At 38.6% G+C, this 25,806-nt stretch overlaps 1 protein-coding gene across 2 annotated transcripts; it reads left to right on the top strand.

The window, feature by feature from the left end:
- The first annotated feature begins 227 nt into the window (after positions 1-227).
- LOC100176392 (macrophage mannose receptor 1-like) lies at positions 228-25,335 on the top strand. Of its 2 annotated transcripts, none has more exons than XM_026840269.1 (40): positions 228-406; positions 2,221-2,259; positions 2,681-2,768; positions 3,229-3,317; positions 3,617-3,769; positions 4,151-4,271; positions 4,573-4,737; positions 5,171-5,291; positions 5,512-5,637; positions 6,156-6,304; positions 6,647-6,780; positions 7,144-7,318; positions 7,772-7,950; positions 8,123-8,199; positions 9,131-9,253; positions 9,674-9,818; positions 10,147-10,311; positions 10,699-10,821; positions 11,379-11,564; positions 12,138-12,294; positions 12,660-12,845; positions 13,045-13,250; positions 13,565-13,654; positions 14,260-14,410; positions 15,627-15,744; positions 16,492-16,622; positions 16,945-17,044; positions 17,498-17,627; positions 18,144-18,188; positions 18,445-18,635; positions 19,196-19,364; positions 20,425-20,540; positions 20,832-21,122; positions 21,576-21,696; positions 22,295-22,441; positions 22,727-22,851; positions 23,268-23,469; positions 23,961-24,047; positions 24,625-24,786; positions 25,112-25,335. In XM_026840269.1, exons 1-40 carry the CDS (start codon positions 310-312, stop codon positions 25,318-25,320), a joined length of 5,589 nt encoding a protein of 1,862 aa, XP_026696070.1. In that variant the 5' UTR covers positions 228-309; the 3' UTR covers positions 25,321-25,335. The 2 variants fall into 2 exon arrangements, with proteins under 2 accessions (XP_026696070.1, XP_026696069.1); XM_026840268.1 differs by lacking the exon at positions 228-406 and adding an exon at positions 718-969.
- Positions 25,336-25,806: the final 471 nt, after the last annotated feature.

Below are 25,806 nucleotides of genomic sequence, written 5' to 3' on the forward strand. Positions count from 1 at the left end.
ATGCGAGGATAAACAAATTACATTCATTCCATTAAAGTTGGCACGAGGTATATGAAACAGAACACCCGTGTTATAACAACTGTCATTGCGTCGCCATGCGAGAATAAATAAGCTACATTTATTTAATTATAAAGGAGTTTTTTAACTGAACAGTGGGTACGTGATGTATGAAACAAAACACCCGTGTTATTAAAAGTTAATACCAAAAATCGTTTTCCGGTCAGGCGAGAATAAACAAGTTACATTCGTTTAATCATAAAGGAGTATTTCAACTGGAAAATTGACCAGCCAAGCCAGGACGGCGATTGTATGCGTATGATTGGTATTGACGATGATAATATGTGGGGTACATGGAACGATAGGCCTTGTACTGAGGCTGTTTACCCCATTTGCAAGACCCCTGCAGGTGGGTGGGGTGTAGTTTTGTAGGTAAAAAATTGCAGTGTTGCCAGATTATTAATTGCTGTGTTACCAGATCAAAAATTAATAAATAATTGCAGTGTTGCCAGATTAAAAAAATCCAGTGTTGTCAGATCATTTTTCAGTGTTGCCAAAATTTTAATTGTATTGTTGCCAGATAGAAAAAGCATATTTCCAGATTAAAAAAATAGCGGTATTTTCAGATAAATAATTTCAGTGCTGCCAGGTAAATAATTACAGTGTTTTCAGTTTCTTGCACCCCACGTACCATGTTTATCAATACCAATCAAACAAGCACACGTACACTATCTCTAAGTTATTGAAAAGTGTTAAAATTTTCAGTGTTTCCCTGTAAAAAATTCTTTAGTGTTGCGCAATATTAAACCTGGGGAAAAACCCTTTAGGATTTTTTCAATTGGAAATCGGACGAGCCAGACCAGGACGGCGATTGTATGCGTTTGATTGGCACGGATGATTATGGGGGTTGGGGTGCATGGAACGATGTGGATTGCACTTTACTACATTTGCCTATTTGTGAAACAAATGCTGGTGTGTTGGTTGACTATTTACAGTGTTGCATGATAAATATTGGCCAGTGATGCCTGTCAAATTCTTTGTGATTTTAGGCAGTGTTGTCGTTTAAATTCTCCATAATTTTGGGCAGTGTTGCCGTTTAAATTCTCCATGATTTTTGGGCAGTGTTGCCGTTTAAATTTTTCCTAATTTTGGGCAGTGTTGCCGTTCAAATTCTTTGTAATTTTAGGCAGTGTTGCCGTTTAAATTGTTTGTGATTGTGGGTAGTGTTTCCCTTTAAATTTCCCATTATTTTGTTGTAAAGTGTTTTTGGGCTAAATGTAAGTTTAGTATTACTGTACCTGTAATAGATTTTAGTTTAGTTTGTCCAGATTTGATTTCAAATAGCTTAAGAAACATTCCAAGTTTTAGCACAGCGATTAGGGCGCTCGCTGGCGATTGGTTTAACCCAGTGGTCACTAACAGGTTGTCCTAGTTATCGGCACGAACAAGAACAATCACTCACAAAGTTACATACGTGGTAACTCCTAAGCAACACGAGGTGTATGAAAAAGAACACCCGTGTTACAGCGGCTGTCGTTGCCCTGTCACGCAAGGATAAATAAGTTGCATAGGTGGTAACTCGTAAGCGGGCACGAGGTGTATGAAACAAAACTCCGTGTTACAGCGACTGTCGTTGCCCTGTCACGCAAGGATAAATAAGTTGCATAGGTGGTAACTCATAAGCGGGCACGAGGTGCATGAAACAGAACACCCATGTTACAACGACTGTTGTAAATGACTCAAAATTAAAAATCACCACCTGGTCCAGAATTATTACAATTGGAAATACAACCAGCCGAGCCAGGACGGTGATTGTATGCGAATAGTAGGCATAGATGATGATGATGCATGGGGTACATGGAATGATAGGGGTTGTGGGGAAGATGGTTATCCTATATGTGAGGTTTCTGCTGGTGAGGGGTGTGCAGTGTTGCCGAGTGAAAAATTTGCAGTGTTGCCACGTGAAAAGTCGCAAAGTTTGCAGTGTTGCCAGAAAAACAAATTTGTTAAAAAGCTGTAATGTTGCCGGTTTAAACTTTGCAGTGTTGCCTGATTTAAATTCACAGTGCTGCCAGATTGAAATTTGCAGTGTTGCCAGTTGACAAAGTTTTCAATGGCTTTTAAAGTTAATTTGCATGTAAATCAATTTACTTGATCATTGCATGAAATTAAATATATTCCGAATAATTGTTGAATTCTTCCAACTTGTATTTTATTTTACAGATCACATCACACCAGGACAAAACCCAGGCTTTACCACAGGTTTGACAACTTATTTATTGTCATATTGTATTTGTTCTGGCATGGCACAATTGTTAGCACTACTGCTTCTAACCCAGAAGTACTGGTTCAAGGCTTGTTGCTGCAACCATTGTGGGCGTATGTGTCCTTGGGCAAGTCACTTAAAGTGCACCAACCCAATGGTTACTAATGGGTTGTTTAAAGTATGCCATACAGAAAAACAAATACACTGTCATTGCTACCATTGCGGGCATATGTGTCCTTGGGCAAATCACCTGGATATTCACTCACAAAGTAACACACATGGTAACTCATAAGCACGAGGTGTATGAAACCATTCGTCAATAACGGTCTGTTTCAATTATCAACCATACAGAAAAACATATAGTGTGTAACACCTATATATATATACCTTTCACAATATGTGTTATATTATATACAGCAACACCTGCTGATGATACATGCGGGGATGGCTACTTACATAACCCTTCAACACATAAGTGCTACAAGATAGTTACCGATCATTTAAGGTAAATATATGTCCGTTCTAATTGTATTGTGGTGAGGTCCTATAGTGGGGACCTGGGGTTTAGAACAGAGTTGGCCCATTACCCCAACATTGTATATGCACTTTCTATTCTATATGGGTGAGGTCCTACAGTGAGGCATGCCATGGGACCTGGGATTTTAGACCAAACTTGGCCCTTTACGCTAATACCCAGGGATTTATGCTAGAGTTGGCCTATTGCCCCAACATTGTATATGTATATGCACATTCTATTCTATATGGGTGAGATCCTACAGTGAGGCACGTCATGGGACCTGGAGTTTAGGCCATAGTTGGCCCTTTACCCCAAAACCAAGGGAGTTTGGGCCAGAATTACCCAATCTGCAATAATATAAACTATACTTTCATTAAGATTATTGTATAACATACACCATAGTGATGTAACATTATGTATTGTTACACATGAATGTTGATTGTTACAGACAATGGGCAGATGCCAGGTTACATTGCCAGTCAGAGGGAGGGGATTTGGTCAGTATTAACTCACCAGAAGAACAAGGTTTTATTGAATGTGAGTTAGTACTTCAAACTTTTTATTTTAAAACATCCAAAGAACAACCATCCACAAAATAGCATATGTGGTTAAGCAGTCACAGGTGCATGGAACAGAACACTGATGTTATAACCACTGTGGTAGCACTTTATCCTGTTATTACGAGAATCGTAATGAAAACTATGCTATATTAACTGTATGAGCAATAGGTTAGGCTTAGTTTCTCAGAATTTATTAGTTTCAACGAAACAACTTATATATACTTCAGTCTTCAATACTTTTTTTTACTTTTTACACAATTACTTATTTTATTTCAGTTCACGTTGCTTACCTGAATGTTTGGGCTGTATGGACGGGCGGGTTGGATTCTTACAACGGCCCCGATTTCTTTCCGGACGTGATTGATGCGTTTGACGGGGGATGGAGGTGGAGTGATGGAACTCCTTTCAACTTTGTTAATTGGGTGGCAGGTAAGGGGTTCCAGTTTAAGACTTGGCGCTGCTACCGTTTGTTTCTTTTCGTATATGTTTCTTTGGTCAGGGCGCTTAATGGCAATAAGACACTCATTCATTTCATAAAGTCACATACGTGGTAACTTGTAAGCAGGCACGAGGTGAATGAAACAGAGCACCCGTGTTATAACGACTGTCGTTTTACCTTCATGCGAGGATAAATAAGTTATATATGTGTTAACTGATAAGTGAACACAAGAATATGCAAAAGTGGTGTGGGGGAAGATGGGACACCTTTTTATTCCATATTCCGTCCCATTTGGTAGTAAACATGGAACATTCAAAGAATTATATAACCGTATATATAATAAAAAAGTTATACTCTATACCACCCACCAGGCGAGCCAAACAATGAGAGTGATGAGGATTGCATGGAAATAAGATCGGATACCGGCTTATGGAATGATGTGCCTTGTGGTGGATATTATGGATATATTTGTGAACGACCTGATCCTGCACAGTAAGTTATATTTAGGTCGTTTCTATTCTGTATTGGTGAGATATGTCATGGGACCTGGAGTTTAGCCCAGAGTTGGCTCATTACCCCAACACCCAAGGTGCCACCATGTAGACTCCACTGATAAAAGCTTTTTTCAAATATATTTATTGATAGTTGTTTAAAATTCTATTTTTTTCACATTCATTTGTTTAAAAAATGGAATTTTGGGCTAACAACTTTTTTAAACGTGTAACAGTTAATGTATTTTCCCAAAATATTTATTGTTTCAAAAAATTTGTAAAAATAATTGTTTATATTCTAGTCCCCCTGACGAGGAACCTGAATGCACATCAAGTGATTGTTGTTACCGCCACCTAGGGGTAGAAGTGGGAGGTAGTATACCTGATGATCAACTTATTGTTTCGTCACAAATGGACGCCGTGTCGGGGGCAGATAGAGGACGACTCAACACTTTTGACCAATATGTGTGAGTCAGCAGTTTCCTAAATCGTGTTTTTGTTTAAACAGTGTTTCTCAACCATTCATGGTTCGTGGCCCCATTCATAGACACTCAATACCCGTAGCTCCATCAATAAAATAACCTACATTTGTTTTAACATATTTTAACAAATATATAAATAAATATAAATAATTCTCTATATAATGCTACCATTATGCAATACTGTAGGGTAGGATGGATACTGTAATCATCTAAATCCACCAAAAGTAGATAACTATTTTATTTGTTTGGATCACCTAATATAGTAATTCATAAAGCCCTAATAAATATATTGAATATAAATAACCATCTCTACAATGCCTGTTATAACACCCCATACCCTCTTAAGCCTTAACAAATATATTGAATATAAAAAATACCTGTATAATGCTACCATTATAACACTCTATACCCCTTACAGTGATGCATTGGGACTAGGGGGACCAGGCAGAGGTTCCTGGATAGCTTCAAAAGATGATAAAGCTCCATGGTTCCAAGTGAACTTGGGTAGTTGGATTGAAGTTCGAGGAATTGTAACGCAGGTTTGCTTGCCTTGCCCTGGATTCGAACCCAGAATCCCTGGTTCTCCAACTCTGTATTGCCCATGTTCTGTGTATGTTTTGTCTATGATTTAGCTAAGTTTTGCCCATGTTTTGAAACCAGGATCCCTGATTCTTCAACCCTGACCTGGATTTGAACCTAGCACCCCACCATTATACACCCTAACCCCAACACCCTTATATTAACCTCATATCCATCCAGGGTCGCAATGGTTTGAACCAGCCCCACAACCAAAACGACTGGGTCACCAAATACAGTGTGATGTACATGACCAACCCTGTTAAAGGAGTATTTGAATATTACAAGGAAACAGATGGGACACGAACTGTAAGTTGATGTGTTTTCAACTTCTGTTAACAAGGTGTATAGTCGTTATAAGAACAGGTGTTCTGTTTTATACACCTCGTGCCTGCTCACGAGTTACCATGTATGTGACGTAGTGGGTGATTGTTTTATGTATTGCTGACAAATTTGGACAACCCGTTAATAACCACTGGATTGCAGTAATTACCGTTAAGTGTCTTGCCCAAGAACACACATGCTCACAATGGTAGCAGTAGTGAGCCTTTAATACATTGAACTAGATATTAAATTAAATTACCTACAAAGTTACATAAGTTGTATCAATTTATATAACGACTAATATATAACAATTATTATGTAACAATTAACAGTTATTATGTAACAATTAACAATTATTATGTAATAATTAACAAATATTATGTAACAATAACCAATTATTAGGTAACAATTAATATATTCCAGATATAACGAGGGTCATTTTCTGGCCACGAAATGCTAAATAAGTTACATGCATTCAAGAATCAATTCAATTTTTCTTCTAGATATATAAAGCCAACTTTGACCAAGACACGCAAGTCACAAACATATTCACACGACCCATAGTAACAACTGCTATACGTATAATGGTTGAAGAATGTAGACATAACCATTATTGTGCAATGAGGGTTGAACTACTGGGCTGTACACCTTCGTAAGTATAGTTGTTATAAACATATAGTAGGATAGGGGAGGATGAGACACATTTTATTCTCTTTTTTTGTCACATTTGATAGTAAACAAAAAATATTAAAATATTTATAAAACCGTATTCTCACAACTCCCATAGATCGTTATTAAATATTTAAAATACGATCAGAATATTTGGACATTTTGTTCTAAAGATTTCCCATCTTCCCCCAACCTACCAAATAACACCATACTATATATCACCAAAGTAATACACAAGAAAGCAAAATTTGGGCAACTAGCCTTATGATATGCTGGCCAATGTCAGCAACAAATCTTCGCCCCAGCAAACCCATTTTACCTCCAGGTGTGCAAGTTCCCTTGGTGTATCGAGTGATGGTTTTGGTGAGTTTCCCCTTCTACCTGATGAAAGCTTTACTGCATCCTCTGAACAAGTTGGATTCGAGTCTTACAATGCTAGGTTGGATTATTCACAAGGGAGTACGTATTGGTGTGTTGGGATAATGGGAAACTCTTGCCTAAACCCCAGGTCCCATGGCATGTTTCACTGTAGGGCCTTGCCCATATAGAATAGAATGTGCATATACAATGTTGGGGTATTTGGACAACTCTTATTTAATACAGTGCGTACACGTATTATGCATTTCAACCATACTTTACTGGGTGTTATTAAATATAGTTGTATACGTTTGCACTTTATATTCTTCTGCATGCTATCTACATATGTATATATATAATACTATTTGCATTCTGGGTGTTGGGGACCTTGGGGTAACAGACCTACATCCCAATTCTTCTATGTAATTGTACCACATTATTTCTCATCTCCCATACAATACACAGATACCCAGATCAGTGAAGCAAGTCATTATAACTTGCCCAGCACTGACTTAACCTGGTCATCAGCACAAACTTACTGTATGAACATGGGGGCAGACCTATGTCGACGAGTGGATGTATGCCCTAATGGGGTTCCTATTATTGGGGTACAACAGGGTGACCAATGGGCTCCCATAAGGTTGGTATACATGTTATTGTGTGTTGGTGTAATGCTGTATATGATACCCATGTTATAACTTGTCAGTGAGCATGAGGTGTATGAATACACCATGTATGTTCGGTGTATAAGAAGACACCCATGTTATAACTTGACAGTGAGCATGAGGTGTATAAACACACCTTGTGTATCTGGTATATAAGAAGACACCCATGTTAAAACTTGACAGTGAGCATGAGGTGTATAAACACACCTTGTGTATCTGGTATATAAGAAGACACCCATGTTAAAACTTTTCAGTGAGCAGGAGGTGTATGAATACACCATGTGTGTCTGGTGTATAAGAAGACACCCATGTTATAACTTGACAGTGAGCATTAAGTGGATAAATTCACCATGTGTGTCTGAATGAATACACCAAGTGTATATTATAACTGGACAGCCAGCACGAGGCATAACACCTTTACATTACAGAGACAGCTACAACAACTGGGTTGAGTTAGGCAATGACAATAGTGATTCACCAGGCCGTGTATGCTGGGACCACAATGAACATTATGGCCCACCAGACTGGGGAACCATAACAGGGCCATGTATGCCCTGGGACACACCAGACGACCCTTGCCCACATAAAGGAAACGTGTTTTGCTGCCGTGAGTAACATAATATATAGTAGGGTGGAACAATATGTTAGATTATCTGCATAGGCTATACAATGTTGGGATAACAGGCAATCTATAGCTTTAACCACTAACAAGTTTTAAACATATTGTAAAACCAACATGATAAGGAAATTATATGTATTGTAACTTCGTTATACAACAGCTGTGAACCTGAAAAGTTGGAAACCGACTTCAAACAGCAACCAATGGATCCAAGTGGATTTGGGTGGTGTTAGAAAGGTATTTGTGGTTGGTTTGTTTAGATCTTACAATTGTGGGGTTTATACACCTCTAGTATTTGTATTAGAAATGTAATACGTAAGAATAAACAAAGAAATATCAACACCCAGCAACCGGACAACGTTCATCACAAGATTTTGTGTAAATGTTTAAGAAATATCTGCGCTGAACAATGCTGGGTAAAGTTTTACCCCCATATGGGTTCATTAATGCCTATCTGGGGTTAGTAGAGGTCATATAGGGTTACTATTGGTCATAGGGGGTATTAGGGGTCATAAATAGGGTTAAAAAGGGTCATATGGGGTTACTGGGAGTCATACGGGGTTACTAGAGGTCATATGGGGTTACTAGAGGTCATTTGGGTTACTAGAGGTCATACGGGGTTACTAGAGGTCATATGGCGTTACTAGAGATTATATGGAGTTACTAGAGATCATTTGGGGTTACTAGAGGGTTACTAAAGGTCATACGGGGGTTACTAAAGGTCATACGGGGTTATTAGGGGTCATAAATGGGGTTACTAGAGGTCATATGGGGTTACAATAGGTCATATGGGTTACTAGAGGTCATTTGGGTTATTAGAGGTCATATAGGGTTATTAGGGGTCATAAATGGGGTTACTGGAGGTTATATGAGGTTATTAGGGGTCATTTGGGTTACTATAGGTCATATGAGATTATTAGAGGTCAGTAGGGGTCATATGGGGTTACTAGAGGTCATATGTGTTTACTACAGTTCATATGGGGCTTCTAGGGTTTGTATGGGGTTTTTTGAGGTTATATGGGGCTACTGGGGGTCGTATGGGGTTACTTGACGTCATATGGGGTTCCTGGGAATCATATATGGTCACTAGATTATACGAGGTCCCTAGTTTAAGCTACTTTAACTACCACCCCTAATTCAAGCTACTTTAACACCCCCCCCATCGCAGGTAGCAGGCGTTTTACTGCAAGGCGATCCATATACCAACGAATGGGTGACTGATTATTACGTGGCTTTTAGCACGGATGGTGTGCAGTTCGCTACTTACCTCACGCCTACAGGGGATAAAGAGGTGTGTATATTGTGTTGCTGGTATTGTTATGTATATATCTGCATTGTTATGTATATATTGCATTGATGTTTAATGTGATTTAAATTAAGTGACCAAGGCCATTACCATTCCATATACAATTGGTTTTTGTAAAAATCACAAGTAATCTGAAAACCCAATGAATATTTAACATGATGTGTGCACTGTGTGCTTAATGTGTCTAACATGCAACACCATTATACATACCAGTATAAACCCCTACTTAACCACTAGTAAATAATACTTACATAGAGGGGCATATTTGGATAATGTGTCTGGTATATACCTTATACACTGCTTACTTACTCTCACTTCCCCCAGTTATTTTGGCCTCTTACTGGCATAGTAATTATATATGTATCTCATAACACAGCATATAACATACATCCTACAACCCCCTAGTTATTCCCGGGACCTCCTGACTCTTCAACTATAGTAGAAGGCTACTTACGTGAAGCACTAACAGCCCGTTATATACGAATATTACCCCAAACATGGCACGGCAATGTGGCGATGAGGTTTGATGTTATTGGATGTAATGTTGGAGGTATGGTGGTTGTTATGTTGTAAACGCTATGGGTGTGTATTAATAATAATATGATGCTAATGTTATAACTCAACAGTGAGCATGAGGTGTTAATTACAACAGTTATATCTTTAACACCCTTTATATTTAAAAAAAAATGGGAGGTAGGGATAGTTAGACATCCAATAAAACAAATCATATTTGTTGTAATGATTAGTGAATTGCAAAATATTCCAGAGTAGAAATGTCCACCCTGTCACCCCAGGTTTTGCGCCTATAACTCTGTTTTATGTGGGTGAGGTCCTTGGAATTTTGCCAGATTTGTTACATTCATTTCTCCTTTACACAGACATAGCATCGTGCACTGACACTGGAGCTTCGTATGAAGATGATCAGTTTGTATTGAATTGTCCTGGTGGTTGTGACCAAGGGTCTCCTAAGGTGTGGGGAACTGGGATCTATACACAGAACTCATATATATGCGCTGCTGCTATACACGATGGGAGGATTATAGGTGAGGTATAGGGGTACTGAGTTCAAGTCGTGGCTAGGGTTGGAAAAATAGAACTTTTTAGGATCATTTTAGGCCAGGGTTGGAGAACCAGGGATTCTGGGTTTGAATCCAGGCTAGGGTGGGGAGAAAAAGCTTTTTAGGTTTATTTCAGACCAGGGTTGGAGAACCAAGGATTCTTGGTTTAAATCCAGGCCAGGGTTGGAGAACCAGGGGTCCTGGGGTCCGAATCCAGGCTAGGGTTGGAGAACCAGGGGTCCTGGGGTCCGAATCCAGGCTAGGGTTGGAGAACCAGGGATCCTGGGGTCCGAATCCAGGCTAGGGTTGTGGAACCAGGGATCCTGGGTCCGAATCCAGGCTAGTATTAAAACTAACAACTTACATAAACAGCTGACCATGGTGGAACAGTCACAGTAAAGAAGGTTGGTCAACAAGGTTCATATACAGGTTCATCACATAATGGGATAACTTCAAATAACTTTGGTTCGTTCCCCAACTCATTCATGTTCCAAGGTAAATACAAGGGACCAAAACTTTGGGGATGAATAATAAGTATATTTTTGGAGATGGATAATAAATATATGGATATACAACTTAAGTGAATATGTTAAAAGGAGCAAAGGAATATTTTTTTTTATCCTCGCATGGCGGGGCAACAACAGTCGTTATAACACAGTGTTCTGTTTTATACACCTCTTATGATTTACCACATATGTGACTTATTTATTATAGCGTGGCGGGCCAAAGACAGTCGTTATAACACGGGTGTTCTGTTCCATACACCCTGTGGGGACAGTTTGCCACACTAGCTCTGTTCTAAACCCCAGGTTCCATGGCGTGCTTTACTGTGGGACCTCACCCATATAGAATAGAATGTGCATATACAATGTTGGGGTAATAGGCAAACTCTGGTCTAAATCCCAGGACTCATGGCATGCTTCACTGTAGGAACTCATCCATATCGAAAGAATGTGCATATACAATATTAGGAAAATAAACCAACTACGGCCCCTACCCTAATACATGTACAACTGCCCACAATAGCAGCAATCAACATTCATTCCACACAGGGGATCACCTTGGCTGCCCCTCTGGTTGGTTTGGTTGGAAAAACTGGTGTTACTACTTACCACGTAAAAACCATTTGGTCGACTATTCCGAGGCCACACAGAGATGTCAATCATATGGGGCGGAGCTTGTGAGTGTGTTGGATCAAGGGGAGCAGGATTTCATTATAAATACAATATTCTTTGATTGTAAGTATGACCGGAAGATACCGGGTTCAATTCTCAATACTGATAGGGGTTTGTGGGCAGATAATTAATGGATATTGCTCCAAACCAGTGGTAACTAATGGGTTGTGTAGTTTGTCAGCCGTACAGAAATTACCCGTATGTAGCTTTTTGGGTGTAATGATTTTTATATGACTGTCAATTTGGACAACCCATTAGTGACCATTGGGTTGGATCAATTGCTGTTACGCCCATAATAGTAGCAGCCACTAGCCTTGAACCTATAACCTCTTGGTTTTATGCAGGTCTGCTAACAAACTGTGCCACAGCGCCAGTCAAAGAATGCTTATAACACAGTATATAACTACTTGTAATGTAGTATATAAAATATACATATCACATAACGCAGTATATATATACATATTGCATAACGCATAACACAACTAATTAAACATGAAATTCAGCAGAGAATGTATTATTGGTTCTATAGGTTTATGTAGACTAAATCCCATAGCATGCCACGTTATAGAACCTCACCCATATAGAATAGAATGCACCACGATATATTACATGATCATAACACCATGGATTAAACAGGGGCGTCAGCAGAGGACGTTTGGATTGGTTTAAACGACTTTGAAACTTCCAACTACTTTAAATGGAGTGATGGTAGCACTGTAACTTACACCAACTGGAACTTTAATGAACCTGGTGGAGATGGATCTGGACATTGCACAAAGATGTATAAGTTTAGGTCGGTTAGGTTTTATAGTTGTTTTTATAGTTTTTTTTTAAGGTGTGTTATGTTATATGAAGTTGGGGGTAAGTAGAATACAGTTAGCACCTATATTCCATATTTTCCTAATAAATATGTATATTATAAAGTGGTGATTGTACTGAACATTCTACTAACATGTATACATTTATGTGAGTGGGAATTTAATACCCCAAACTATAAATTGAAATACCTGATGACCCGTAATTTAGTTGGCGCATTTTCAAGAGACCAAGAGTGCAAAAAGATATTATAAAAAGTTATTCTTGAAAAAAAAATTCTGCTTAAAATAATTTTCGCCTAAAAATCTCTGTTGAAAAAAAATTTTTACTAATTTTTCGCAGTGGTTTCTGGAACAACAAGGATTGTAGTAAGGAGTTAAACTACATGTGTAAGATGGACAAGCTACCTGTCAATCAAGCGCAGCAAGCAGTAGATGGTTGTCCTTCAGGGTGGCAGGGAAATGAAGCTTCTTGCTATTTGTTTGATATCACACCTTCTGTATGGGTTAATGCTGAAGATTACTGTAGGTGGGTGGGCAGTGAGCATGAGGTGTATCGGTAACTCAAGAGTGAGCATGAGGTGTATAAGAAGACACCCATGTTATAACTCGACAGTGAGCATGAGGTGTATGAGTACACCATGTGTGTCTGGTGTATAAGAAGACACCCATGTTATAACTCAACAATAAATTATAACCCTAAATTATAACCCCTTTTTACTCCACAGTGATGTAGGCGGACACTTAGTGACAATTAACAACTACTTTGAGCAAATGTACGTAACAAGCCAAGCAGCTCAAACATCCCATCCAGACGATGGGGAGAACTTTCTCATTGGGTTGGCTGCATATTTAGACTCAAGTGGGGGATTGACTTATAAGTGGGCATCTGGGGAACCTGTTACTTTCACTGCTTGGGATAAAGATGAGCCTGGTAAGTTTGGGTGATTATAATGGTTATAGTGTAGATAGAATATTACATATGCGTATATGGGTTATAGTGTATATATAGTAGGGTGGGGAAAGATGGGACCCCTATTTTATCTATTTTCTCGTCCCACTTGGTAGTAAACAAAGAACATTCCAAAAATTATAAAACCATACCCTTACGACTCCCATAGACTGTTGTTAATTGTTTAAAACTTGATCTGGCCATTTAGATATTATGTGCTAAAGGTATCCCGCCTTCCCCCCCTACCATATAGATATAAACTCACATATGCTATACTACATTAACATTATATTTAGATATCAGACATACATGCAACATACCATTCCAATACAAAGGTGTTGAATATTATAATTGTGTAACAGAGGGTGACATCTACCAGAGGATTGGTGAGTTGTTTATATCTATGTTAAGTTGAGCCTAAATTGCCTTTACGTTACTAAATTGTCAGTCATGCAGCAAAATATTCACCCACAAAGTTATATGCAGAACTCGTAAGTGGGCACGAAGTGTATGAAACAGAACACCTGTGTTATAACGACTGTCGTTGCCCCCCATGCGAGGATAAATAAGTTACATACGTGGTAACTCGTAAGCGGGCATGAGGTGTATGGAACAGAACACACGTGTTATAACGACTGTCGTTGCCCCCCATGCGAGGATAAATAAGTTACATACGTGGTAACTCTTAGGCGGGCATAAGGTGTATGAAACAGAACACCTGTGTTATAACGACTGTCGTTGCCCCGCCATGCGAGGATAAAAAAGTTACATAAGTGGTTACTCATAACCGAAAGAAATTCAGGATAAGGAGACAAAATATTAAACATTTGACAAACTAGGACATTGGCCACCAATGTAGACAAACCTTCTAAATACACTCAGAATATTAGCCGTACCATTAACCCTTACACCCCAATATTCATTTATTACCAAGAGAGATATTGTAAGAAATAAGCACAGTATATTAGTAATTAAGCCCTACACCCCACAGGGCCGTGGTGTTCCCCTGACCCCGTATACACCAGTCACCCCGTACCTTGTGAAGGTAGAGAGGATGGGATGGTGGGATGTATCACACTGGATAAGGATACAGGATTCTGGTCGCAATCTAGACCTGTAGGGTGTGGTTCGCCCGGTTATAGGTAAGAGTTTGTATTATATATTGGTTAATGTGTGTATATTATGTATGGGTAATTCTGTGTATTATAGGTTATATATAGGTAATTCTGTGTATTATATGTTATATATAGGTAATTCTGTGTATTATACATTATATATAGGTGTGTATATTATATATAGGTAATTCTGTGTATTATATGTTATATATAGGTAATTCTGTGTATTATATGTTATATATAGGTAATTCTGTGTATTATATGTTATATATAGGTAATTCTGTGTATTATATGTTATATATGGGTAATTCTGTGTATTATATGTTATATATGGGTAATTCTGTGCATTATATGTTATATATGGGTAATTCTATGTATTATATGTTATATAGGTGTTTGCATTATATTATATATAGGTGTTTGCATTATATTATATATAGGTAAATGTATGTATTTTATTTAAGTGTATCTTTACATTCAACAGGTTTGTACTTAGTATCATGCTTAATACTGATAGGTTATGAACCTGCATATTGTGATTAATTACTAGGTTTGAATTGTCTACTTTGATACCCAGTTTTACACATGTGATAAAACCAAGTACTGGTAACTGTATTATGTTTAATACTGAAAGGTTATACCCAATGGTGTATTTGTATGCTTAATATTGAGAGGCTAAAATTTAAATTGCCTACTTTGATGCCCCATATTCTATGCTCTATACTAATAGCTATACTGATATGTTTGTAACACATTAAACAAGCATCATTTTTACCGCACCTTGGCTTAGTAGTTAGGTGCTTGTATTGTAACCAATGGGTACTCAGTTCAAGGCTCAATGTTGCTACCATTATTGTTGGTGTGTGTCTTTGGGTTGGGTAACTAAAGAATATTGGGTTAGATCTTGATACTGTGGCGACTGAAACTTAGTCGGTCACATTCGGTTATTGCGTAATTACTGTCACGTATTATTTGCCTTCGTCATTGCGTAATTACAGACACTACCTTCTTCTGTTACCGTACTCTCTCAATTGCCTTTTTCTCACTGTTGTCGTTTTCGCACACGAAAGCGTGAAAGGTAACCATCCTAATAAAAGCGATCTTGGACTCAACATCGCTACAATACTGATAATTGTATGTGTCCTTGGGCAAGACACTTGATTAATCCTCTCAACTACAATACACCAGTACTACCATATTACTGTGGCACAAATGGTCACATAAAACAGCGTATTGTTCCCAGGATATGTGAAATACCCCGTACTGGCTACACCACTCCAATGGTTCCCACACCACCAAGTCCTAATGGTAACTGTCCTGATGGTTGGTATGGCTGGAGCAATGCCACTTTCTGCTACCAGGTTAGTATATAACACAATATATGGTAGGGTGGGGGACATAGGACACCTTTTCATTCTATTTTCTCATCCCATTTGGTCAAAAACAAAGAATTATAAAAATGTATCTTCACGACTCCCATAGTCCGTTGTTAATTGTTTAAAACATGATCAGGATATTTGGATATTTTGTGCTAAAGGTGTCCCATCTTACCCCACCCTACTATATGTTTACACACACTGACACGCATATTGTAGTTACTTTTAAAACATGGGTGACTTTATTGGTGTAGAGCTACGTTCTGCTACCAGGTTGCTTGGTATATAATACTATTTATGCAATTGTTATAAGTTAAGATATGGTATGTATAGTAGGTTGGGGTAAGGACTAGGCCTTGAATGAATCTAAATGGGTTGTAGAACCCTGGGTATAGAGTAGAATTTGCATATACAATGTTGGGGTAATGGGCCAACCCTGGCCTAAATCCCAGGTCCCATGGCATGCCTCACTGTAGGACCTCACCCATATAGAATAGAATGTGCATATACAATGTTGGGGTAATGGGCCAACTCTGGTCTAAATCCCAGGTCCCATGGCGTGTCTCACTGTAGAACCTCACCCATATTGAATAGAATGTGCATATATAATGTTGGGGTAATGGGCCAACTGGCTAAAATGGCATCCCTCAACGTAGAATCCTACCTATATAGAATAGAGTGCTTTAAACTGACATCCTTTAACGTGTTAATTACAAATTCTTACTTAATTAGATAAACGAGATGACGGATCCAACGCAACAGTTAAACTGGGAGACAGCCAAGCTACATTGTGAATCACAAGGGGCAAACCTTGCCAGCATACATAGCGAGCAAGAGGAGACTATTATAACTACTGGTGTAACGTAAGTGTTGTGTAATAATGGGGATTGTTACATGGGGGTGGCGTGTGTGATGTCATATACCTCATGCTCACTGTCGAGTTAAGATACTTTTATGTTTATCCTCGAGGTGGGAAACCAAGGGGTTTAATACACGGGTGTCACTTAACTTTTGAAACAGGTGTGACATCATATGTTTTGGAATTCTAGTTTTAAACCTAAAACAGCATTTTATCTGCTGTTAATGTGCCATACTCTATTCAAACAATAATTAAGAAGGTTTTCTTTATTTGACAACCCATACTTTGCTATTACATATACAACCCATATAACAATACCATTCCAGTGGTGCTGACCAAAGCTATGCGTTCTGGATTGGTTTAAAGAGACAAGATGATGGAATGATGGGATGGTCAGATAAAACTCCTTTATCTTTTACTGATTGGGTGAGTTTTATTGACGTAACTCTATGTATATTGTGTATTCTATTCTATATGATTAAGCTCCTACTTTTATAATGATATAACTGTATGTATTCTGTGTTATATTATGTATAGGTGAGGTCCTGCTTTTATAATGGTATAAGTCTATTTATATTATATATGGGTGTGGTCCCACTCCTACTGTTTGGCATGAGACCTAGGATTTAGGCCAAAGTTGGCCCACTACCCCAACACCCTGGGTGCTACAACCCATTTAGTCACTACTGGGTTAAAAGCACATGCACTTTTCGATATTTTCCATGATAAAGTGTATATAAAGTAAAGTGTGTGTAGAATACTTTTTCGTTTAATGTATCTAAGGATATGTAAACATATATTGAAGCCATATTATTTGATGTACATATATGTAGCTATGCGTGTGTGCAATAAACATATTGTTACGAATGTTACCTCCAGGGAAACGACGAGCCCAATAACCACAATGGACGCGAGGAATGCACTGAAGCGTATCTGTCACCTGACTCACAATATTGGAACGACCTTAATTGTGATGCTGCTAGAAACTGGATTTGTAAAGTTGAAAGAGGTGTGATGTCATAATGGGTGTTGTGAGGTTGTAATATTTTGATGTCATAAGGTAGACCACAGGCGTGCCTCACTAAAGAACTCATCCTTATAGAGCAGAATCTCTATTATTGAGTGTGTATAAACTGCCTCAGTGGGGTCTAGATGGTAGCACCCTGGGTGTTGGGGTAATAGATCTACATCCCAGGTCTCAGGCGTGCCTCACTAAAGACCTCGCCCTTATAGAATAGAATCTCTATTATTAAGTGTCTATAAACTGCCTCAGTTGTGTCTAGATGGTAGCACCCTGGTTGTTGGGGTAATAGATCTACATCCCAGGTCTCAGGTGTACCTCACTGAGACCTAACCCTTATAGAATGAAATCTCTACTATCAAGTGTCTATAAACTGCCTCAGTTGTGTCTAGATGGTAGCACCCTGGGTGTTGGGGTAATAGACCTACTCACTGAGGACCTAACCCTTATATAATATAACACCCATTTATTGTATGCATTATGTTATAACTTGTTTATTCATAGGCAAGGACTTACTACCAGCTTACACCCCACCAACTGGCACATTATGTAAGTATTGGTTGTAACTTGTAGATCCCTGGTTCAAGGCTCACTGTGGTAACTTAAATGTTCGGTAATAATGGTTAAGTTGATTAACGGAAACTGCACCATCCTCAGTGTTAGATGAGTCAAGAGTGAGTGTTATATAAAGACCAGCTTGGTACTTGCAACACTCACTCTTGTCTCATCTAACACTGAGGATGGTTAAACTATCAATCAACCCCCACCATAAAAATCATATAAACATCAATCATTTCCTCCCCAGCCCCTCAGATATGTGGTAGTGATGTAGATTGGGTTGCATATACAAGCTCATACACACAACAACAGAAGTGTTACTACTTTGCCAACAACCCAGTGAAAAGTTGGAAATCGGCAAATGATTATTGCGCAACATTGGGTGGATCGCTAGTCACTATACAGACTTTGGATGAGCAAGAGTTTGTCACTGCAAGGGTAGGTGGTGGTGGTTGGTATAGTAGGGGGGGACAAAAGGACACCTTTTCATTCTATTTTCTGGTCCCGTTTGGTTGTAAACAAAGAAAATTCTAAGAATTACAAAACTGTATTCTTGTGACTCCCTTAGACTGCTGTTAATTGTTTAAAACACAATCAGGATATTTAGAGCTAAAGATGTCCCATCTTACCCCACCCTACCATATATTTACAATATAAAGCAACCATGTATGGTGTGTATTATTATATTGGGTTGATGGATAGATTATTACTGCAAGGTAGGTCGTGGTATATATGTTTAATAATTGCTGTTCGATATATATTGTAAAACAACTTAAAATAGACAAAAACACAAGATTACATTGCTATGCTATTGCTTTGTAGTACTTACGCATATAGCTTCAACTGTGGTAACTCATAAGTGAGTATGAGGTCTATGAAACAGAACACTTGTGTTTGACGTCTGTCATTGCGCCGCCATGTGAGGATAAATAAGTTACATTCATTCATTTACCTATAATATGAAGCAGATACTAAAATTCCTATGCATTACATACTAGGGCACCAAGACAGGCATCAATGCATTATGGATAGGAATGGTACAGGATGGTATGAATGGTCCATATGTTTGGATAGATGGCACTCCACTTACATTCGAAAACTGGATTGGTGGCCAACCTAATGATAATAATGGAAAGGAGTTGTGTGTACTAATGTATACATATGCTGGTGAGTGGTTTATATATGTTGCACTCTAGGACCTCACCCATATAAACATGTTGGGGTAATGAACCAACTCTCGCATAAATTCCAAGTCCCATGGCATACCTCACTGTAGGACCTCACCCATATAGAATAGAATGTGCATATACAATGTTGGGGTGGTGGGCCAACTCTGATCTAAATCCCAGGTCCCATGGCGTGCCTCTCTGTAGAACCTCACCCATATAGAATAGAATGTGCATATACAATGTTGGGGTAATGGGCCAACTCTGGTCTAAATCCCAGGTCCCATGGCGTGCCTCTCTGTAGAACCTCACCCATATAGAATAGAATGTGCATATACAATGTTGAGGTAATGGGCCAACTCTGGTCTAAATCTCAGGTCCCATGGCGTGCCTGACTGTAGGACCTCACCCATATAGAATAGAATGTGCATATACAATGTTGGGGTAATGGGCCAACTCTGGTCTAAATCCCAGATCCCATGGTGTGCCTGACTGTAGGACCTCACCCATATAGAATAGAATGTGCATATACAATGTTGGGGTAATGGGCCAACTCTGGTCTAAATCCCAGGTCCCATGGTGTGCCTCACTGTAGGACCTCACCCATATAGAATAGAATGTGCATATACAATGTTGGGGTAATGGGCCAACTCTGGTCTAAATCCCAGGTCCCATGGCGTGCCTCTCTGTAGAACCTCACCCATATAGAATAGAATGTGCATATACAATGTTGAGGTAATGGGCCAACTCTGGTCTAAATCCCAGGTCCCATGGCGTACCTCTCTGTAGGACCTCACCCATATAGAATAGAATGTGCATATACAATGTTGGGGTAATGGGCCAACTCTGGTCTAAATCCCCGGTCCCATGGCGTGCCTGACTGTAGAACCTCACCCTTATAGAATAGAATGTGCATATACAATGTTGAGGTAATGTGCCAACTCTGGTCTAAATCTCAGGTCCCAGGCGTGCCTGACTGTATGACCTCAACCATATAGAATCGTATAACCTCAGAATTTATAATTAAAACATCAACCTTTAATAATAACATAACTCCTTAGGTCTATGGTCTGACGACAACTGTGGTTTACCTAATGGCTTCATCTGCCAGAAAAGAACAACTGCCACGCCAGGAATGCCGGCTCCTACTCCAGTAGTACCAGGGGGGTGCCCTGCTGTAAGTTTCTACGTTCATAACATACCTTACAATTTTCTACACTATGCTGTTTCTATGTTTTCTAGGCCAGGATACATAAGTAACATATGTGGTAACTGGTAAGCAAGCACGTGGTGTATGAAACAGAACACCCGTGTTATAATGACTGCCATTGCCCCGCCATGCGGGGTTAAATAAGATACATAGGCGGTAACTTGTGAGCGGGTATGAGGTGTATGAAACAACCTGTGCTGTAACATCTACAGTTTCATTTTTTTAATTACCAGTTCATTCACCCATCTTTATACACAGGGCTGGACAACATACGGAAGCAAGTGTTACTTAGAAGTTGGGTTAACCGACAACAGCCTGCGTAAGAATTGGAACGACGCTGAAGCTTATTGCAACAATAACCACGCCTACCTTGCTTCTGTACCAAACGCTTATTATAATTCGTTCCTGACTTCTCAACTGTTTGGTGCTACTATTAATATCTGGATAGGTTTCAATGCACAGGGCACTTCAAGGACGTTTAAATGGTCAGATAATGAAGATGTGACTTATACTAATTGGGCGCCTAATGAACCGAATAATAGTGGAGGGGTGAGTCTCATGTTATATAGGAATGTGTTGTTCTATATGGGTGAGTATTATATTATGTGTGTCTGGATGGTTGCACCCTGGGTGTTGGGGTAATAGACCTACATCTCAGGTCTCAGGTGTGCCTCACTGAAGACCTCACCCTTATAGAATATAATCTCTATTATTGAGTGTCTATAAACTGCTTTAATCACTAGTAAAGTTATGTAAGCGAGCACTAGGTGTATGAAACAGAACATCTGTGTAAAAATGACTATCGTTGCCCTCCATGCAAAGATAAATAAGTTCATATGTGGTGACTTGTAAGCTTGCACAAGGTGTATAAAACAAAACATCCGTGTTATAACACCTACCATTGCCCCAAAACAAGGATAAACAAGTTATATTCATATGTGAATGTTTGTATATATGTATAAAAGTTACATTCACCATAATAATCCTATATATACATTCCAGTTAGAAGAATGTGGTGAGATAATATGGTCATCGGACAAGGCGGGTCAATGGAACGACATCCCGTGCACTGAAGTTCGACCTTTCTTCTGTAATATATTTAGAAGCACAGAGTTTAGCCAAGGTAGGTATCAAGTGCTGTGCTTGTTGTTTAAAAGTGTATTTGTTTAAATTATGTGTTATGTCTGCCTATCCACACACTACAATAGCTTCAGCAGCTCCTATGTGTATTAGATGATATGCTTGTTGTATAAAGGGTAGATTGTTTTGGGATTTAAAACTTTTAAAAGACGATTTAAAAGACGGGGCAACGATAGTCGTTATAACACGGGTGTTCTGTTTCATACACCTCAAGCCCGCTTTCAAGTTATCACGTATGTAACTTATTCATCCTCGCATGACGGGGCAACAACAGTTGTCATAACACAGGTGTTCTGTTTCATACACCTCGAGCCCGCTTACAAGTTATCACGTATGTAACTTATTTATCCTCACATGACGGGGTAACGACAGTTGTCATAACACGGATGTTCTGTTTCATACACCTTCATGCACAAGAACTTTGTCGCGATTGTGTCCAACCCATAAAAAAAAAACTTTAAACAACCAGTTAGTGACCACTGGGTTGGAGAAATAATCCTTAAGCGTCTTGCCCAAGAAAACATAACAACCATGGATAAGTCACTCAAGTTCCCATCCATTACAACGTTATATTGTTACAGACAACAACCCAGCAGCCCCAGACTGCCCACCAAACCATAACTTTGTACAGTGGGACACTGGGTGTTATAAAACATACACAGATATGAATGGTTACAAGTCATGGAATGATGCTTCTATGGCTTGTGCAAATGAAGGAACCCAAATGGGTGAGTTCTATGTAAAGTGTTTGGGTCACATTTTACCTAAATCCCTGTGCGTTAGGGCAATGGAGTTTGTAGCCAGGTCCCATGGCGTTCCTCACTGTAGGATCTCATCTATATATAATAGAATGTGCGTATACAATGTTGTGGTAATTGGCCGACTGTGGCCTAAATCTGGTTCGTATTCCTCTAAATACTTTGTTTTTTTACCAAATGGTCAAAAACTACCTTATGTATATGTATATATATATATACAGTTTAGATAAACTATATAACTCAACACATACATAGGTATCAAGATGGATTTAGCAAGTGTATGGAATGTATATGAAGAAAGTTTCATTCATTCAATGTTTTGGCCACAAGAAGGAACAACTAACTTTGATTCTATGTGGATTGGGTTGAATTTCCAATATGTGAGTTGTGGTATAACTATAAGGTGTATGAATACACCATGTATGGTGTGCAACACCCGTGTATTAAACCCCTTGGTTTACCACCTCGAGGATAAACATGAAAAGATCCTAACCGTGAGCATGAGGTGTATGAATACACCATGTATGGTGTGCAACACCTGTGTATTAAACCCCTTGGTTTCCCACCCTGAGGGTAAACATGAAAAGATCCTAACCGTGAGCATGAGGTGTATGAATACACCATGTATGGTGTGCAACACCTGTGTATTAAACCCCTTGATTTCCCACACCAAGGATATGCATTAAAGTATAACTCCACGATAAGTATAAGGTGTATGAATACACCATGTGTGTCCGGTGTATAAGAAGACACCTATGTTATACCTCGACATGGAGCATAAGGTGTACATCCACAGAATTCAAGCACTGGAGCAACATCCTACCAATGGAGTGATGGGTCCCCAGTAGTTTATACAAAATGGGGAACAAATGAGCCACAGAACCCAACTAATGGTCAAGGGTGTGCACATATGGACAACAAGGGCTTGTGGTATATGAACACTAACATTGGAGAATGCAGTTCAATGAAACTTGCTTATGTTTGTAAGCATGAGACATGTAAGTAGCTTGGGAGAGGTTTGAACTTGGATTGATACGTCTTACAGTTGGGCATGTTGTATAAGGGATTACATCCTATGTCATAGCAAAGCTCACTGTAGAACCTCACCCATATAGAATAGAATGTGCATTTAAAATGTTGGGGTAATGGGCCAACTCTGGTCTAAATCCCAGGTTCCATGCCATGCCTCACTGTAGGACCTCACCCATATAGAATGTGTATGTACGATGTTGGGGTAATGGGCCAACTCTGGTCTAAATCCCAGGTTCCATGGCGTGCCTCACTGTAGCACCTCACCCATATACAATAGAATGTACATATACAATGTTGGGGTAATGAGTCAACTCTGGCCTAAATCTCAGGTCCCATGGCGTGCCTTACTGTAGGACTTCACCCATATAGAATAGAAATTCTAGCTTAACACACAGTGGTTAGCATAACTTATCTTTACACACACAGTGGTTAGCATAACTTATTTTTACACACACAGTGGTGATCCCACCCCAGACACCTGGAATTGGCGAATGTGAAGCAACATGGCTGCCACTTGGTGATTATTGCTACAGTATTGAGTTTGGTAAGTTTCTATTGATACCTTTATAACATAACATTCATATTTGTTTGTTCGATTACCAAAGCTGTATCAACTAAAGTAGCAAAAGATTCTATTTGAATAAAAAACTAACAATGCCATTTTGGCGAAATATATATCTTTATAACAATTTGGTAAACTTGATTTTTGTCTGTTGTTCATAGCACCAGTTTCCTAGCATAGCAAAAAGATGGGAATACACCATAGTGTATGTAGGGGTGCCAAAACACACTTACATTCTTTTATGATTTATTCAATAATTAAGTCATATCAGAATGAATTTCCCATTTGGTAGTAAATAAAGAACATTCAAAGAATCATAAACTGTATCCTCACAACTCCCACAGACTGTTGTTAATTGTTTAAAACATGATATTTGGATATATGTGCTAAAGGTGTCCCATCTTCTCCCACTCTACTATATATGTTTCAATTCAATACAAACATTCAATACAAGCAGTTTCAATACAGAGGTTACATTTATGTGCAGTTTTACAAGTGTCTTCATTTTAAATATTTTGTTTGAAAAAAACATCTAAAACAAGCGTTGTTTTACTCCCAGGTGATGCTTCAGTTATGCAGCGCTCATTCGGTGATGCAGGTGCAGAATGTCAATCCAGGATGGCTTATCTAGCCAGTGTGCATTCAGATATTGAGAACAAAGCATTGTTAAGTTGGCTGAATGAAAAGACTGCTTGGTTGGGACTTAAAAGGAACGGCTGGGGTAAGCGGTAGCATAAAGTATGGGGTTTGTAGCTGGTGTGTTAAAGTGTACAGTGTCCATTTGGAAAAGTGGTTAGCGTGCCGGTTTTGGGTTCAAGGTTATATGTTAACACTGTGGGAGCATGTGTCCTTGGGCAAGAACAACATTGCTAGAACCCATAAAAAAGAAATTACATACTTGGTAACTTGTAAGCAGGCATTAGGTGTATGAAACAGAACATCTGTGTTATAACGACTGTCTTTCCTGCCATGCAAGCATAAATAAGTTACATCCATTCAATAAACCCTTGAAACAATCAATTCATTCAATACTACCTTAACAATAGGTGGTTGGGATTGGGTCGATGGCACTGCAGTAGATTATACAAACTGGGGGGAAAGTGAGCCAAACAACGCAGGGGAAACGGGAGAAGCTTGTGTGGAGATGTATAATAATGGGAAATGGAATGACAACTTTTGTTCAAACCTGAGAGGATATGTCTGCAAGAAACATAAGAGTGAGTGGCTCTTGTTTTATGTGTGTTGTATTGGTTAATTAAGTTGAACCGTAGGTATTGAAAACTGACTAAAGGTCATTCAAGGTCACACCAAATAACAAGACCTCTTGCTTCAACGCATGTAATATTAAACTGAAACTTTGAAATTGTGTCATGTATATTATATATGCTGTTATGTTGGTATATTTTGTATTTACTCTAGAGTATAGATATGTTATATAATTGCCTATTTATAGCCTTTTAAAATAAAGATATGTAATGTAATGTAGTAAAACATAATAAATTTCATAACAATATTTACAATAAGTTAACAATAACATAATAATATCTGCAATAAATTAACAATAACATAACAATATCTCCAATAAATTAACAATAACATAATAATATCTGCAATAAATTAACAATAACATAATAATATCTGCAATAAATTAACAATAACATAATAATATCTGCAATAAATTAACAATAACATAATAATATCTACAATAAATTAACAATAACATAACAATATCTGCAATAAA

The sequence above is a fragment of the Ciona intestinalis genome, unplaced genomic scaffold, assembly GCF_000224145.3.
Source record: "Ciona intestinalis unplaced genomic scaffold, KH HT001170.1, whole genome shotgun sequence".
NCBI classification, from domain to species: Eukaryota; Metazoa; Chordata; class Ascidiacea; order Phlebobranchia; family Cionidae; genus Ciona; species Ciona intestinalis.

What these genes read in the sequence shown, in the direction of transcription:
- LOC100176392 (XM_026840269.1), top strand. Translation starts at nt 310, where the DNA reads ATGCGTATGATTGGTATTGACGATGATAATATGTGGGGTACATGGAAC. An exon ending in GACCAATGGGCTCCCATAAG is followed by an intron (nt 7,319 to 7,771) that starts GTTGGTATACAT and finishes TTTACATTACAG; the next exon opens with AGACAGCTACAACAACTGGG. An exon ending in GATTTGTAAAGTTGAAAGAG is followed by an intron (nt 17,628 to 18,143) that starts GTGTGATGTCAT and finishes GTTTATTCATAG; the next exon opens with GCAAGGACTTACTACCAGCT.